This window comes from Cavia porcellus, unplaced genomic scaffold, assembly GCF_034190915.1.
Source record: "Cavia porcellus strain 051 isolate PalLab524CR breed Dunkin Hartley unplaced genomic scaffold, mCavPor4.1 scaffold_2, whole genome shotgun sequence".
NCBI lineage: Eukaryota > Metazoa > Chordata > Mammalia > Rodentia > Caviidae > Cavia > Cavia porcellus.
This window is the reverse complement of record NW_026947485.1, coordinates 91,134,313-91,153,192: the sequence shown is the minus strand read 5'-3', so window position 1 is coordinate 91,153,192 and position 18,880 is coordinate 91,134,313. Positions and strand designations below refer to the sequence as shown.

At 35.7% G+C, this 18,880-nt stretch overlaps 1 protein-coding gene across 2 annotated transcripts in view; it reads left to right on the top strand.

The window, feature by feature from the left end:
* The first annotated feature begins 3,686 nt into the window (after positions 1 to 3,686).
* Rab11fip2 (RAB11 family interacting protein 2) overlaps positions 3,687 to 18,880 on the top strand; it is a 39,565-nt gene continuing 24,371 nt past the window's right edge. Inside the window, exons 1-3 of one of the 2 annotated variants that reach the window (XM_063244819.1) lie at positions 3,687 to 4,694; positions 9,797 to 10,239; positions 10,917 to 11,385. In XM_063244819.1, coding sequence (XP_063100889.1) covers positions 4,342 to 4,694; positions 9,797 to 10,239; positions 10,917 to 11,385 — 1,265 coding nt within the window. In that variant the 5' untranslated portion in view covers positions 3,687 to 4,341. The remainder of the gene's footprint in view (positions 4,695 to 9,796; positions 10,240 to 10,916; positions 11,386 to 18,880) is intronic. The other variant, XM_003479637.5, reaches the window with a different exon arrangement.

Below are 18,880 nucleotides of genomic sequence, written 5' to 3'. Positions count from 1 at the left end.
GCAAAACTGTTTATGATAGCTGAAAAACTGGGAACACTTCAGTGCCCTTTACAAGGACAAACAACCAGATGGGATTTAGTTATCCCATCCAGTACCATGTAACAATTAATCAATTCCTCTTCTCTGCATTGGTTTTATTGAGAGTGTAAAACTATACAATGTGATAATAACATGAATAAGAAATTGAAAGATATATATCCCAAATGTGATTATGATTTTGTCTCATAAATTATCTTTCTCAGCATGATCAAAAAAGGTTTAAAAAGCTACAAACATTATGGAAAAGTTTATATTTATTACCACAAGTGAAAAGTTTAAGGCTTTTCAAAACCGTGTGCACTTACATATAATTTCTTCCAAATCTTGAACTGTTGGTGTCAATTTCCTCTTGCAGGGCCTAGTAATAAAAGTTATATTTACTTCCCTCTGTGATCATTAATTTAATTTGAAAGAGAGAGATCTCAAGACATCATAAAGAATATATTTTTTCTCCTGAATTAGAGGACCCTTCATTAATAAGTTACATAAAAAGGAAATCTGCTATAGTGTATTTTGCAAATTCAGTTAGATAATTATAATGCAATTTATGTCTTTTTGTTGTGGCTGGACTAGTTGGAATTACTGAAAGCTATAGGGGTATGTCAGTGGTTGCTCTTATAGACTCTTTATTTTACAGGTGGCCAAAAGAAGAGAAATTATTTGCCTAAAGATAAGTGGCTTGTAAAAGGTGGATCTGGCGTGAAAACTCAGGCTGCTGACTGGAGCTCCGTCTTCAAATACCGTGTTGCTTCTCACACAGCACAGACTGCTGCCTACACTGTCCAGTCCCAGAAGACAAATTAATCAACCCACTGATGAAAACAAAACAATCCCCCAAGTCCCCCAGTACGAGTTCATTACTATTAGAACTTCAAATCAATTTGCCAGATGCTTTGTCAGTTTTTTCTGGTTCTTGAAGGTTGATCAATGTATCTCCAATATACCTCTGTCATACGTGTACATGTATGAACTTTCTATACATTTGTTGTATTTTTGAGGTGTGTGTATGTATGTGTTGGAAATCTTAAGATCATACTGAGACCTTGGGAAAACTTCGTGGTCTAATGTTTCTGCATCTCCATCTGGAAAGTAATTAATACCCATTACATAATGTGTATGGGAGCATTAACACTCTCAACCCAGTAGGCTATTCAAACACTGAGAGTATTGTAATTGTCCTATAATAGATTTGCAAGACATGGTTTTAGAGATGCTGATGTCCAGGGGGACCATCTCTCACAATGCTTGGACTTTCCTAAAAGGTGCTGCACTTGGTAAATGTTTTCATTTGTGAAATCTCCTATGCTTGGGGAATAATGTTGAATATTTTAACCTTCTGGTCAAATCATTCTTATTCACTGCAGCAAAGACTGTAAGTTTAAAATTAGGATTTTCAGCACTTTCTTGTATAAACTTTTCTCAAGTCCTTGATTTTGGAATTGTACCAAACATTTCTGGACATATCACTAGGAATAGGATAATAATAAAACAGTGACTCAATTCTGGCACACTGTCCTTATGCATGCAATCTTTCTTTCCCTATGAAAAAGCATTAAAACTGTAAGACAACAAACATTTTGGCAGAATCACTTTGATACAAGGTTTTATGTAATTGCCATTATTTTTCACATGAGCCAAGCATTTACTGGACCCAATCTATGTGTTTTATTTTCTTAATATAATCAAAACACAGAATGACCTTTTCTTTTGTAACATAATTCCAGATTCTATTTAGCATATTTGACTTATTTGTTTCCCCCATGAGCAAAAATATGCTATTTCCTTATTCTGGCTTTAAAATATTAAATCATAAGTTTTGATGTTGCTAGTTAGTAAGACTAAACAATTTTTGCTCTAGCCAGGTTTTAGGACAACTCAAAAGAAATTTAGGTGCAACAGGAAGAGAGGTCAGCAATTCTAGTTGTTCTACTCTTGTCTTTGGAGTATTCTCTGAATTGTGTTGGAGTCTATTATTGCGTTGCCGTGAACTACTGCTGCCAAATTCCACCCTAGAGATGGCTATATTTCAGAGATGAGTGAAATGATACTTGTAAACAAGTTTATAATCATTAGCAAAGCTTACCAAACAATTTAAGCTCTTTAGAAACACACTTTCACTATTCTAATTACTTGTTTATTTAATTTTAACTTTTAAAAGAGACATGCAACCTTTAAAATCGCAATTTATAAAACTCTTAAACAATCAAATTGTATTTCATGATGCTTATTTTGTTTTTGTAAGCTTCAGGTGTCAAATTATTTCTCCCTAGAGACCCTGGCCAAATTCCACCATTGACTGTTCCAATGTACTTTTTAAAAATCCTTAAGAATATTTTTCTTTCAAGTTGACAACTGCCCACTCTGGGATCCAGATGCTATATACACAGTGAGATAATTTTGTTCTGGTTTCCACACTTGGTCCTGCATAAGCTGTCTCCCAGAGACGGAAAGTTCTGTCTCAATTTGAGAAGTTTTAAACTTAGCCTGAAAATAATAAACAGAGTATCTCACATGTTTGTGCCCATTATACATTGAAAAAAGTGCATTCATATCTATCATACTGTCTTACTCTTAAAATCAGTCCTGTAAAAGGAGAAAAGGCATTGAATTACGTAATAAATTGGCTAGCGTAACTACTGAATGCTTAGCTCTATAAAGGCTTTGCATGACACACAAAGTAATCCAAAGGATTTAGAATTTCCTTAGGAAGACATGAACAAGAAGTAAAGGAAATAGAGACATGAGTGTCTTGTAACTAGGAGACAGAAGGACAAAAAGAGATTTAGAACTATGTGCCACAATGAGTTAAGGAAGATCCATGCATTATTTCATAATAGTCCTTCCAATCTATCCTTTTGAAATTGGGACAGGGTTTCCACATGATCCAAATTCCGCACCAGATTGTGAATGCCCATGAAATGATTTTGGACAGCAAAATCATGATAGGGTCTGAGACTAATTGAAGTGGTTTTACATGTGTAAAAACTGAGGCTCAGAGGGGAAATAACTTGGCCATCCTTTACACAGAAGGAGGGCAGCAGATGCCAATCCCAGCACCTTCTTCCTTCATCTCTTCTAATCCCTGCAGTAGTTTTGCAATAAAATCTTTCTCTCTCTTTTCCTTAGTCTTGGGTGAGAGTTGTCACTTGTAGTCTATTGATGGGCTGTCTTCGAAAAGCATAAAGGGTTGGAGGAAAACACGTTTCAGTCAATGAAGAGGACCAATTTGGTCCACCACTACCCTTGAAATAGCACTGCCATGCACTGGGTGTCCAGGGTAGACACGGGCAGAGTCCATGCTCAAAGACTCGAGTCAGGTGTCTCCTTAGTTTGGTCAGTTTCCAGGGCTTTGAGAACTCCTCTTGGTTGCCCCTTCCATCTCTCCCCAGAGTTCCACTGTCGGACACTGAATCCCCAGATCCCAACCCTCGGCCGGGCTTCAGCAACTCCAAGAACCTAGTCTGCCTGCATTCCGCTACAGGCGCCCCTGGTCGCCACAGCAACGAGGGAGGCGCTGACCCTTGACCCATCCGGCCCCGCCCCACGCGTTGCCGAGCCCAACATGGAGAAGGCTAACCCGGAAGTGCCGTGGCCGCCGCCTGCCCGGTGCTAGGAGCCGCCGGCCCAGCCTGGCCAAACTCTGCGCCCGCCGCCGGGCAGTTCGCCGCGCAGCCCGAGGCCTGCTGGCGCCGGGGCGGCCGCTTCCCCCGTCCCGTGCCACTCCGCCCTCAGGCGACCCGCCCCCGCCCGGGAGGAGGAGCCCGGGCGAGTGGGAGGAGGAGGGAGAGGTTGGCAAGAGGGAGTGAGGCCCGCGAGTGGAGGCGGTTCGTATTACCGGGGTCGGGAGGAGGAGCTGTACCGGGCCCGCGGACCTGCGCACGGCGGGCTGGAGGCGCGTGGAGGCCGGGCCGCCGAGAGGCAGGCCGGAGGCCAGGGCTAGAGTCGGGGCAGGGGCGCAGCGGCCAGGCCGCTCCTCCTTTAGGCCCGGGAGCCGCCCGTCGCCCAGGGGCGGGCGCCGCGGGAAGTGGAGACAAGAGGCGCGGGTCCGCGCGGAGGCCTGGACGGCGTGGCCAGGTGATGTGGGCCCCTGTGCTTTTCCAGAGGAAAGGAGCCCCCCGAGCAGCCGTGACCCCAAGCTGCCCCCGCGAGGCGTTTTGACATCAGCCCCAGACAGGCTGGACTGCTCGGAGTCGGCCTGGCTCCGTTAAACGCACGAGAATGCAGTGATTTAAAGAATTAGGCTCTCCCCGCGGGAGGGGCACTGTCTACGCTTGGGAACTCAGTCCTGAGAGAAAGGACAGAATGATGCTGTCCGAGCAAGCCCAAAAGTGGTTCCCAACCCACGTGCAGGTCACAGTGCTCCAAGCCAAAGATCTGAAGCCAAAAGGCAAAAGTGGCACCAATGACACATACACTATAATCCAGCTGGGCAAGGAAAAATACTCCACCTCTGTAGCTGAGAAAACCCTTGAGCCAGTCTGGAAGGAAGAGGCCTCCTTTGAGCTGCCTGGATTGCTAATGCAGGGGAATCCAGAGAAATACATTCTTTTCCTTATAGTTATGCACAGATCCCTGGTAGGTCTGGATAAATTTTTAGGGCAGGTGGCAATCAATCTCAATGACATCTTTGAGGACAAACAAAGAAGGAGAACAGAGTAAGTTATGTAATTTGTTTTGAATTTGGGGGAGCTTAACTATACCTTATTTATGGTTTGTCTGTTCTTGGAAATATATTTGTGTACTTGAGGCATTGGTTTTGAATTGAAATATGACCCAGTTTTAAGCACTTTATTTGCATGACTCTGAAGTAAAAATAGCCCATGTGATGAAACATTTTTTAAATGGAGTGATTAATGATTCATTATTCCTCCTTTCTGTCTGAGGTAAAAATCTGTTAATATTTTGCACCGGATTTTAAGAAAATTAATATTATTTCACTTTTTTAAAAGGGCTGCATCACATTGTTGGCTGACTAGAATTATTGTAGGTATAAATTATGTTCTTTAAACATTATAATTTCCCATGATGTGGAAAATCAGAAAATTAAATCTTCCAATGTAATGTGTATATCTATGGTGAACTCATGACTGTCAAATGATATATTACCAATTTTAAAACTCAGTATTTTATTTTAGAATTTTAAACGCAGTTGGGCCTTATCTTAGTCTAACCATTTTTCAGGGTCAGTTAAGAGTATAAAGATGTTAAGAGAAAAGTTTTGAAAGTATGTACAAATGTCCTTAGTCTTAAACTCACTAACATTTTCCTTTGAATTTGCAATATACTGGAGCTATTGTATCGCTTGAGTTAGTTTTGCAAAGCTAGTATGTTTAGACCTTACTAACTGCTGTAAGATTGCAGACAATGATTAAATTCTTGTGAAGAAGTGATTTAATGACTTCTTCAATGAAAATGTGGCCTTTTCAGTCTTTCAAGCTTGAGTTAGATATATTTTATTTAAAAAATATCGATACAACTGAACACTGGATATATCTTAAATTGAGAAAAGTGTTTTCAGAAATAGGTAATTCACCCATCCTTAACTTCACAATTTTTTTTTAGCCTGAGAGAACATCAAGATCAGTGAAATTAATGGGAGAAAAATGATTTGAACTTCAAATTTCCAGAGTAGTTTTAATGTTTCTTTCAGTCATAACTGAAATATATGTAGGATTGTGCACTAATAATTTTTGTTACGTTCACATTAAGTTCTTGTATTTTAAACTATCCATCTTTTGCTTTTTATGTATTTATCTGCCTGAAGACTTCTTGTGATGAGAGTTTATTGTTTTCTTTTGAATCTGGACTTTAAAATTCAGTATATGTAGGTGAAAGAGTAGTGAGATGAGAAATACTGGGAATGGTGGAGGAAAAATGATAAAAATTTAAACTAGTTGAAAAATGTTTTTAAAGAGGAGAAAAGTTTTTTTCAAGTTGCATATTTATAAATGATTTTAATAGCAGAACTGTTAAATACCTAAAAAATGGCATTCGGTTTCCTGCACAGTATTCATCAAATTTAAATGAAAAAATGAGTAATTACCAAATAATTTGTTTCAAATTGTCAATTTGAGGTGACTCTTAGTGGTTACTATGTAAATTGTTTTGAATGTAAACTTTTGAGTATATTGTAACCTCAAATTTCGTACTGTGTTTAAACGGTACATTTAATATTAATGGATAATATAGTGCAGGCCTCCAAGACATAAACTTTTCAAGTTAAAGTAGGTCCAAGTGTGAAAGAACCTGAAAGTGAACCTTTTAAAGTTCCTTTTTGCTTTATTTCTGTCTTTGGCAGCATCAGTTATATTAAACATGGCCATAAGCAATGCTCTTAATATTGTACTCTTTATATAAAATTGATGAGAACTTCAGGGAGGAAATGCTTTGAAATGTTATCAACAGGGCTTGTGATGTTATTGCATTCAAGTGATTTTCATGTGTTATTAAACCTTTAACATTTTCTTTGTGGATAAATAGGGAGCACGTATTTGATGAGGTATCTTTATTGGTAATATTCCTAGATTTTTAATATATTTAACAGCTTCCTTTTTCCAGCACAGCTGTACATGTGGCGCAGTAAGAGACAGACTTGAGCCACCAGTGTATTGTAAGAAAGATATTTAGCATTCTGCACATTGCTAAATCTTGTCAGCATATTATTCCCAAGCACTTTTTAGAAAACTGGTATGAGTGATGAAGGTTACCAGCTGATTTAGAAGTCCCATGAAACTTCTGGATGTGACACTTTTTACTTTTTGAGACTGAAGACAAGTATTTACATCTTGTCTTCCCAATGGTGTCATAAAAGGCAAAGAAGTGGAATAGTTAAAAGTGTTATACTATTTGTTTTACACCTGGAAGATACTTTTTTTTCTTTTAAGGAAAAGGGGTGAAGGGCCTGAATCAGACCCTTTTAGTGGATGGAGAACCTCTATATCTCCCCCTTCAGCGGATATTTGAGAAATTCAAGGAAATAATACAACGTCTAATAACAGAATGGTAAAATTGTTGATGCTATTATGTAATATCCATTGAATTTGTTCTTACAACAGAAATAGGTGATGTTGATTTTTCTTTTTTAATGTTCATGAAAAGAAATAGCAATCAAGAGACCTCAGAGTTAGGCATGACTCAAACATATGTGGATTTTAGGGCTTTGTGGGGGTCTCCTAAGTGCACCTGCGTCCTGGCCTCTGGCACCCTTACTGCCAATCTTGTCCCATTTCTGACCACACAGCACCAATTGCTTAGGAATAGTTCCCACATGTGTGGTGGTTTTTGGACATGGACCTGTGCCTGCTAAAAATTGAAAAGAGGCCATAAACAGTTTAAATCCATTGCTCCAGAGGTGAAAAAAATCAGCATTAATCCAGTAAGCCCCAAATGCTGTGTCTTCATTTTATCTTTTTGAAGCCTGGGAAAACAAACACTCTCAGGAATGATTTTTGAAGGTCTCATTAAGACCTCTCTCCTATATCAATGTCAAAACAAAGCAGCTAAATTAATTGTCATGCCTGTTTTTTAAATTAGTGTTTTTCTTAGAGTACACTGATTTAGAATATTAAAAGACTTTGTAGGGTGTTTTGGGGGTGGAAAATACACTGTATTGAAATCTATACAGAGTTGCTTTACTCTAAAGCTTACCTAGGTCTCTACAGTTCCCTATTATAAAACAATACAAAACACACATGAATGTTGTTGTAGGTTAGTAAATTTAAGAATATTGGTTCTGGAAATAACAAGTGAGTAAACATTTTATTTAGTATAGGATAAACTGCCTTCAAGAAGCTTTTACTCTGGTGATTAATCTGTATTGCCACCTTCTTTGGCTATCATATGTCTTGATTAAATACAGTATCCTATAATATGTGGCAGCCATGTGGTTAACCTTATTAACACATGTGGTTCGTCAAATAAGGAAGAACTATTTTCCTACAGCTGTTATTCATCAGCTTTAGATTTTTTCCTTATTTGATTTTACTCTGATGTTGGGAAATTACATATCATTCTCTATGCCTCAATTTCCTCATCTGTGAAATAAGGATGTTAAAGTAGATGATTTTACTTGGTCTTATATCTAAAATTCTGTGAATTTTGACTCTCTTTACATTTCTTGGGTTATTTATTTTTTCTCAGATCCGCTTTATTATACGAATTCCATGTTTTCTTGTTTTCTCACAAACTGTATTCACCTGTTTTCTGTGTAGCCTGTAGCCTGTAGAAATACCCTGCGAGATAATCTCTCAAGTGTTCCTTCCCTCCCCACACTGAAAATGGCTCTGTTTTCCAAAACCAAGAGTTAGTTGCTGACTGTATAGCCTTGCTTCATGTACAGGCATTTTGTGTGCTCGGATTCATATCTTTCAAGATTCTATAGTCCACAGTTTACTATTGTCATTTTTTGTTTGTAGTCTCTGATTTTTTTTTTTTTCTGTTTATCTTACAGAAGGGGTTTTGGTTTCAGGTTAACAATTTCAATTATAATATAGTTTTTTCTAAGAAATTGCTTGTTTCAATACAACTACTACATACCCTAATTGTGCCAGTGTAATGGATAAAGAAAATATATTTCACCTGTGTGTTACTTGTTGCGATGTAGTGGGTATAAATATTAATATGGCCATTCGTTCTCCTTCCTGGAACGGCCTGTGAACCAGTGTTCCACTAGCTGTGTAGTAACTGCAGTATTTTCTTGGCTTATCTTGTTGATAACAATGAGAAAAAGGACTAATGTAAAATTAGATGAGAGTTCCTTTGTAGCTAAGAAAATCTGCTGCATTCAAATAGAGCTGTATTTAATTACTTGTATGAAAGAATGGCAATCATGCTTCATGCTAAGTAATGTGAATACATAGTACAAATACTTTTCTAGATTCAGTTTTGCAGTTTTTTGTTTGTTTGTTTGTTTTTGACTGCCCTGTAGAATGACCACTTGTGACATCAAGAACTGGAATATTTCTCATGGGTAAAAGTACCATAAACAAAACCAAATAAACTTTGCTTCTCATTACACATCATTTAAAAATGGGCGGTATGATACACTGAAGCAATTTAAAGCTTGAGATTTGGCTTTATAAAGGTATTTTTTATTCAGTGGTGTCACAGTGGTAAATGAAGCAAGTAGATACTAAAGGAAGCATTTAAACTTTTTTTGTAAACTTCATTATTTGTCACTTGCAAATTGAATTTGGAAGGCTTTGATCCATTTTAGATGAATTTGAATTACATCATTTGTAGCTTTAATGATTATTTGTAGTAGTCTCCAATGTTAACGGAATTCTTTTAATACTTTCATATAAGTGATATGTTGGGGTAAGCTAAGTATTTTATTAAAATGTTACCATTACTTATCATTTTATGGTAGCCATAATTTGAATTGATGAATTCTTTTAAAATCTCCACCTCAGTATTTTTAATGTCAAAAAATTTCCTTAGACATTAGAAATAATTATCCAATGTGGAAACATATTAACTATCGCTGGTAAGAGTTTTTGATGATGAATAATTTTCAAGTATGAAAGAAAATGTTACCTAAGTACCTTATCATATTCACCAAAGATCTGTCACATCACAGAAACTGATCAGATTTTAAAGTTAAGCAGTGAGGAAAGCGGGAACCACTCTGGCAGGCAGGTTCTCATTGAGTGTTTAGCCTGCCTTCATGTGCAACTTTGGATGATGTAGCTATTTGTGTGTAGCAAAACTTAACATCCTCTTTATTAAATGTTACAGCCTGTTTTTTCTTTTCTTTAAGGTGGTTTAGATTAGAATCCAAACAAGGAAAAAGCATCAAAAACAGGGGTGAGATAAAGGTCAATATTCAGTTTATGAGGAACAATATGACAGCAAGTATGTTTGACTTATCAATGAAGGACAAAACAAGATCTCCTTTTGCAAAATTAAAAGATAAAATGAAAGGTAGAAAAAATGATGGAACATTTTCCGATACATCTTCTGCAATCATTCCAAGTACTCACATGCCTGATGCCAATACTGAATTTTCAAGTGGTGAAATACTGATGAAATCCAAACCAAAAAAGCCTTTTCTTTTGGGTCCTCAGAGACTCTCTTCTGCACATTCAATGTCGGATTTAACTGGGTCCCACGCATCTTCTGAGAAACTCAAGTCTGGCGCTGTAGGTCAAACACATCTTCTTGGATGCCGGATAGATTCCTTTGGAGCAGTTCCAGAAAGTGGTAAGTGGCTCCTCCTTTCTGGGTGTACCTTTAGTGATCTGAAATACCTTTCTGGTTTTTAAGATTTAATTTCTAAAGTTAGAAAATAAAATATGTAGTTTCTTGTACTTTCTAAATTTAGTCATATGGTAAATATTAATTGTGTGTCTGTAATAACCCCAAATTGATGTTTCTTGAAGGCAGAGCTTGTCTGTATTCATATTAGATAATGAGTCCTAGTCTCCTTTCATGGCCTGGTTTCTTTTTTAATTGCTGTTTCTTCTACCTTGAAAGACGGAAGCATAAATGAATATTCCATTTTTTAATAAAGTTCCTAGAAAAATACTTTTATGTTGAGAAATAAGAAAGTAAACAGTGCTAATATTTTACGAAGAAATGTCTTTGAGAATTTCCGGCATTATCATCCCAATAGATTCTTGATACTGTAATTTGTGTGACCATTCCTGAGCCTAGTAAATTGGTAATTGTTTAACAGTGCACTAATTGTTATTAATCTAGATACTTCAGACTGCTGTACCTTACCATTTTAATGTTGTTTTCCTTGGGTATTTTTAAGGTTAATACCTTTAAATAGCTAATTACGCTTATTCTAAAAGCAGGAGAATGCATGCGGAATGTGTCAAATAGTGTGATGTAATGGGTTGCTGATTATGTACTGACTACAAAATTGTTTATAGGAAGTCTCAAATCTCCACACAGAAGAACATTAAGCTTTGATACTTCTAAAATGAACCAACCTGACAGCATTGTGGATGAAGGCGAATTGTCTTTTGGAAGACAAAATGACCTATTTACAAATGTGACTGCTTCATTACCCCAAAAATTTGCAACACTGCCAAGAAAGAAAAATCCATTTGAAGAAAGCAGTGAATCATGGGATAGTAGCATGAATTTGTTCTCAAAATCAATTGAAGTAAGAAAAGAAAATAAAAGAGAGAAAAGGGAGAAAGTTAGCTTGTTTGAAAGAGTGACTGGGAAAAAAGAAAGCAGACGGTCTGATAAACTTAACAATGGGGGATCTGATAGCCCTTGTGACTTGAAATCACCTAATGCTTTTAGTGAAAATCGGCAGGACTATTTTGATTATGAGTCAACTAATCCGTTTACAACAAAATTCAGGGCTTCAAATATAATGCCATCTTCAAGGTAAGCTTAATGTGGAAAATTTGTGCTATCGTAAAAAATTTTGTACTTGAAAATATCAAATGCTCTTTTTAAACATGGATATTTTAAATTTGTTTCATTTTACTTGAAAAAATTCTTATTTTTAAGTTATAAAAAAATTTTAATTATAGAGCCAGGTAGTGTTGCATATATCTTCTGAATTCAACTTTTCATCCCGGACAAATAAAAGATTCTTATCCTCCCTTACCCCCAGTCTGTTCTCATTTATGTGTGCCAGAAACTCTCCAAAATCGTTAGGGCAAGTGTGGCTTTTAATGAGACATGACGAGAGTAAATAATACAGAGGTGTCAGAAAACTTGTTTCTGTATATTTTTCAGGTATTAATTCTTGGGAGAGAATTAGAATAGTAGACCAATAGCAGCCCAGGAGATATTTAAGAAATACTGGTTTTAGTACTTATGGTTTCATAACAAATGTTAACTAATTAAATGATTGTTTAGAAAAGTTTTTATTTATGAATATTTATTGAAATTCAATAACTTTGTGTGTTCTTTGGTATAGTATACCAAAGGGATTTATATGATGATTTGTTGTCAGGAGTAATTACAATAATTAGATTTTTCAAACTCTGAATTCTCAAAGTTATTCTCACATATAGTGTGTGTATATATAAATATATGTATGTATATTACTCCTTAGAAGTTGGAACTACCTATATTTATATCCTGTTACAGAGTATGTAGATGTGAATAAAGGAAAACTGGCTGAGGAAATCCCAAGCAAAAAATGTGATGAATTTAATGAAATCTTAAGCTATTTTCATGAAAGTACACAGTGGAATGTTTGCCATGTAATAGAAGTTTTATATATAGACCTGAATGGGAATCTCAGCTTAGTAGTGCTATGACCTCTATAAACCTCAGCATCTTCAGGGAGGATAAATAGTCCATGAAGTACACAGTATTTCGGGCCCTAAATAGGAACTGGTAAATGGTGAATGTCCAGTGTGAGCATCCCTAAGCCAAAATCCAAAATTTACAATGTTTTCCTTATGAAAAACTGGCATAAGTATTAATGGTTTCATAATAATAGAATTATTTGAGTTTCGGGTTTTGGGGCATTTCAGATTTTGAATTTTTAGAATAGAAATACTCAGCTTATAAAATCAGTGCTGATATTCCAAAATTCAAAAAGCTCTAAAATCTGAAACACTTTGGCTTTCAAGAATTTGGGGTAAATGAAACTCAACTTGTATTATGTTTTATGCATTATTGTGTTTTTTTTTTATTAAAAAGAAGCATTTTCTTGGTTTCTCTACAAACAGAAAATGTGCTAACAGTTATTTTTTTAGGCCTTTCTCTCCTATATCTTGTTTGTGTATCTTCTATAACATGTTAGAAAATGTAAATTTAAAATTTTCAAAGTAAAATTTGTGTTTATTTTGCTTCTTTTATCAATAAATGGGTGTTCACTGCAACTTTAGAAAGCACTATTTACTTTTGTTTATAGGCTCCACAAAAACAAAATTTTATTGTGTAGTATCAGAATTTTTTATTGGAGAGGTTGTACTTTTGATGTGCTGTTCAAAAATATGTTATATGGGTATTTCACATAGTTTACTTTGTATATTTCATTAAATCCTAAATTACATGAATACATAGAAATACATTTCCTTTCTTCATCTTTTACTAGACTTATTTTTGTAGAAGGTTATTGGAAACAGTTGTCTAAAATAACTTAGATAATTTTAAAGACGAACAAGAAAATGGGAAATGGTAAGAAAGTAATATTTTTAAATAAAATCAACATAGAAAAATGTATCATCAAATCTTTAATCGGTTTATATTTGGACTTGTATATATGGGCTGCCATAGAGTAAAAGCGATTGGGGCCTTTTGATAAATTTAGACTTCGTTTTAGGTTACTTCAATATTAATGGAGTGTCTATGAAAAATAGAGCTGTTCCATAAGATATATATGTAAAACGATTGCAGTTACATAAAGACTTTACTTTTAAAACTTTTCTCCTTTTATAAAATATTGAATATGAGGACATACCATATAAATTTCTAAAAATTACTCTGTGTCACAGGCCATCTTGTGGTAAATGTAAAACGTGTGGTAAAGGGGTAGATCTAATTATATTGGAAAAGAAAAAAAAAAAAGAAGAAAAGACAAATTCAGAATAAGTAGATCTAGAAGAATACAGTTCACATTTTCAGCAAGCATCTTTATCTTGGGTAGCTTTTGGGAAGATACTGTCAAGGTATCGTTGTCTCTCCGTGGTGGTATATGTATAGTGTTCCTGTTTATCCTTCAAATATCATCTCTCACTTATGTGGGGCATCTCACATTAACATCCAAATCAAATGCACTTTTGAAGCTACCAACTTGTATACTTAGACACATACTGTGAATTATTTTTCCAGTCATGCTAAATAGATCTCTTTATAGAGTCTTTTGGGCTCTTGGGAACAGTGTTTGTAAGAATATTGAGTAAAGTTAAAAATAAAATACACACTTCCAAAACTAGATTTTGCTTTTGGTGAGTGAGTTGGTTTATCTCTGTTGGCAGGGACAAAAGAACTATATACTATTCTGTTCTGAACGAATAATGCATGTGATTAAAACTGGAGAATTTTCTTTATGCCAAAAATTTTTAAATGTACCAAGAAACATTATGTTAAAAGTAGTAGAATTTTCTTTGTTTTTGTAGGTTATCTACCTGGAAAAAAAATTGCATTTGAAGTCATAAAACTTTTTTTTGCTTGTGTTCTTGGAATGGTTCCCATATCCTTGTGGAAAATGATAAAGGAAAGTAGGGTTTGTATTGGGTTACTTCAACAAAGAGTAGGACTCTTTGAAGCACTTTTTTTCCCTGAAGTTACCAGCTCATAGTATTTTTCTTAATATGCCCCGGCTTCTTTGGAGCCTTTCCTGCTCTTCTGGCGAGTGGTGGTGATTTCCTGAGCTATAGCATTTTCTCCTAAGTCTTACATCTTCTGTGAGCATCACATTGGTCACTAATGGCTTAGTCACTTCTTTTTCACCGTTACAATTTGAGGCTATGGTCTCAATTGTAACTTGTAACATTCATCTTTTTGCCCTTAATTTCTACTAAGACACTTAGTAGACAGTAGGTGTTAGAAATTTTGAATAAATAAACTCAGGTGAGCAGATTAGTTTCCTGAAATACTGTTTTCATTCTGTTGGCCTCTGCTTCTAGCCTAGTTTTGGACTGTGGAGATCTTTCTTGATAGAAGGAGAGTAACTCACCTATAAGGTGAATGTGTGCATATTTTTATGCAACTAAATACTTAAAAGTTTTATTTTTAAATGATTACTAAAGTGTAATATTTATAACATAGCACGTTTCTAGAGTCTGTAAGAACTCTGTATTAGCATAGGGTAATGGCTGTATGTCTTAGTGGTTATTCCAATAAAAGTTTATTGCTCACTCTTGTTACAAAGCAGTTATGGAGATGGAAATGGAAAAAGTTGGTGCTCTGCTTCGTAAATCATTCAGCTCCAGGCAGTCTTTCAGGAAGCCTTTTGTCACATGGCTTCCAAGATGATTATGAGAGGGAAGAAAGAACAGTGTCTAAGATGGAACATTGCTTTGTGCCAGGCCTGGCAGTGGTATGCATTGAATCTACTTATATTCCTTTGGCCAAAGCTCATTTATGGCCCAATCCCATCACAGTCAGTTATGGAATAGGGGTTAACTATGTATCCAGAAGGAAATGAATGGGTTTAATGGGCATACAGCAGTGCATGTGCTGTTGACACTAACTCAGCTTTCCATGGAGAAGTCTGGTTATCATCTAACTCTTGAACACTTGGTAGCTGTCAGACTCCTACTGCACATGTACTTTAAAGCATAGTTGGAATCCCTGTAGTGCTCAGGAAAGTATATAAGTTTAGCAATGGTTTTGAGTTGTGTTTCAGAATTGTTACTCTTTTTATTGATTTGTATCAATATCAACAAATTTTTATCATCAACTGACCTATTAACTAAATTGTTGAGTGTTTTTGCCCATTGTGTGGAAAGCAATGACTTTTTTTCTATTAGCAGAATATCATTTTCCAAAAACAAATATGCCTGGAAATATGTAAATGAGTGGGTGTGTTCACCAACCCCAAGTTTTTATTTTCTTTAAAAAACTGGAGCACAGCTTCAGACTCTTCACTTCATCTGGATCATGTGACCAAATTCTAACTTGTAAGAGTAAAATAGTTGTATACCACTTCCGGGTGAAAACCCCTTCTATGGTCTTCCGCATTGCCCCTCTTCCTCCAGGCCCTGGACCAATGACTGGCACATGAGGCTCGTGGGCCAAATCTGACTTGTTTGTTGCCACTTGTTTCTGTAAATAAAGTTTTGTTGGAACTGCTCTGATCTATTTATGGCAGTTTTTGTGTTACCAAGGTAGAATCCGATAATTGGAGGCCATGTGACCTGCAAAAAGAAACTGTTTGCTATTTATCTTCCTATAGAAATACTATGTTAACCTCGTTCAGCCGAATGGGACAGCCTGGGTTGCTGCTTGCATGTGAATGGTGCCAGACCAGGAATACCCAAATGTACTTTGTCTGAATAATAGACTATCAGAATATCAAGTTGCTGAGGTTTTTGCATGTATTCATTATACACTTAGCATTGCTTATCCTCCCAAGGATGGGAGTAGGCCATGGTGTCTTCTATTTGAGAAAGCCCAGGTTAAAAATTTTAAGAACTATTAGTTTGCAATAACATAGCTAAACTCTTCTTTCTAAATTATAGCCTCTACTACATTTTGAGTTTCTCCTTACCCAGCTCTTCTCTTGCTATTTCTCACCACTGTTCTAAGTCAGGTAATTTCCTTTCTCTATCTCCAGCTGTAAACATGTCAGCCATGCATCTCCATTCCTGGCTCTCAGGTATAGGCTACACGCGTAACTTGTCTCGTGAATGTCAAAACCCATTTCTCACTGATGATAAAAGTTCTAATTCTTGAGCAACAACTTCGTGTTTCCCTTTGGATTTCTGCTGACACAGAAGTCCTGTGATGTTCTTATAGTCTTCCCCACTGAGCTGACTTCATAATGCTTGTCCTTTAATATTATTAAATTCTATATGACAGTATCTTTTTTAGGTCCTGAGAATTTTTAAAATTGCAATTTATTTTGCCTTACCGCAGACAGAATTAGGACTTTTAGGGAGTGGTTTCTGAAAGACAAATTAACACTAAAACTTTCCCACTGGTTATTAGGTTTACGAATTGCTCGTCAAAATTGCATCATGTATTTATTTCATAAGCACCCAATAATTTTTTATTTATTCTAAAGAGAAATAAAAATAATAGTAAAACAGTTTTGAAACAGGCTAGTAGGACAGTAACTATAATTAATACACTGCATATTGTTATCTTCATAAGTACAAGATATAAACATAAAATAGTGTCCGACCAATATTAGCTCAACAGCAAGTTATTTTTTAAGGACTGGGAATTGTGAGTTGTATGGATAAACACGTTTGAACTGATGACTTAGTCCCATTTACTAGGTCCTTTGCTTACAGGACAAGACTCTTAACTGAAGTGAAGAATTGAAACATGCGCAGGAGGGTTAAGAGATTTGGGTGAATATGTTAAAAAAAAAAAAAGCCCCCAAACCCAAGTTATATCCTGGGCCTTGAAAACCAAGCACAAATGTTGTATTAGTTGGTGGTTATGGTATCTGTGAATGAATTGTTTCTTGTGAGTCAGGAAAAAACGTGGCCATCAATAGTGATAAGTGACCCTTTAAAATATGCTTATATTTGCATTCTACCCAGTCAGTGAAGAGAAACTGATGTACACAGCATTCTTCTAAGGTGCTATGGGCTCACTCAAAAAGTTCAGTATTGCACCTAGTTAAGGAAACTCCTTAACATACAGAGAAAATTACTGTGTGTGTCTTACTCTGAATTTATAAAAGTCAGTAATAGAAGACTAGTCTTGTGATAAGCTGATGTAATTTGAGGCCAGAGGAAAAGCCAATCAGAGAACAAGGACTAATTGTAGACATTTTTACCAGAGAACTGTGTTTTGGGGGCATTTGTCTATTTCTGAATATGCTTTTAGTTCACTACTTTGTGCTTTTCTGCAGTTAAGAATACCAGTAGCACATTCTTACTTGCTGTTGGATAACTTAGTGGTGTATTTTATATTCTTGATAGTAATTGATTTTTAGAGTATGTATTTTTGCTTGTAATATTTACTAAAGCATGCCTTCTCCTTAGCTGATGAACTTAGGTTAGGTCAAATACTTAGGTTTTTTAAAGGCAGTGTAGAAATGATATTTAAGATCAAGACTTTATATACATCACTAATATTGTTAAATTTTTCATGACTGTATTCCTTTTAACTTTTGAGATCAGGTTGCCCTCTTTCTCTCCCTTCCTTATTTTTTTTTCCTTTCATAACTAGTTAATTACTGTCTATGATTGTATCGTATCTTTCTTAGGAACTACAAAAAATTGGTTGCCCAGAATGTATATTTAAGTATATTTATAATTTTCACAAATCAAAAATCACCCCAGGTCTATTATCATGTAAGCTTTGTTACGAAATTGTATAATATGTTTATAAATAAACTTAACATAGATTACATTTTTGTTTTAAAAAGTAAATGATCCAAAAGAAAAGATCTTTTTCATAGTTTTTAAAACTTAATTTTTATAGTACCCTATAGATACTTTTTTTTATGAATGCATTTCAAGCTCAGGTTTTGGTATCATAAACTTGACCATGCTTTGAGACTTATGTGAATAGCAGTGTTTACTTTTTCTTCATATTTGTTTTGTCTGTTATTCATGCTAGACAATAAATATTTTACCCAGCTGAAAAGTTGTGACACTGAAAACACAAACTTCAAGAGTTTTAGAGCCATTAATCCATTAATGTCCAGGGATTTACAGAGTGTTTTCAGTGTAACAGTGACTGGGAACTTGAAGTAGGCGATTGATTAGTTCCCATAACACTAACTAGAACTTCTATGTTTAAGTCCCCCGAGGCTACATGAAACTTTTTTACCCTTTGTCATCTTAATACTCATTATAATAGGTCTCATTAATTGGTGTGTCTCCCAATGGGTTAATTTGCAGATACCAAGCGTACCATCTTTTTGCTATCACTAATGCAAATTGATATTTATAGTCTTCAAAATTGAAAACAAAAAAAGCTCTGTAACAAAATGACAAAGTTTGCTAATTTTTTTGAGCAAACATAAGATACAGAGAGATTATCTGAGAGAGAAGAAAATGAGCCAAAAACCCCACAAAAACTACTGTAGGCTAATAAACTGATGTGAAAATTTCTCAATTTACAGCACTTGACAGGTGCTAAAAGAAAAGCATCTTTAATTTTAATGTGTTGTTAGGACCTCTTTAGAGAGACTGTACAAGTTATTAACAAGGTCCTCTGAGACAGGAGACGGGTAATTAACAAGACCTATGGAGATATAGTTTAGGTAATTAACGAGCTCTTACGCACT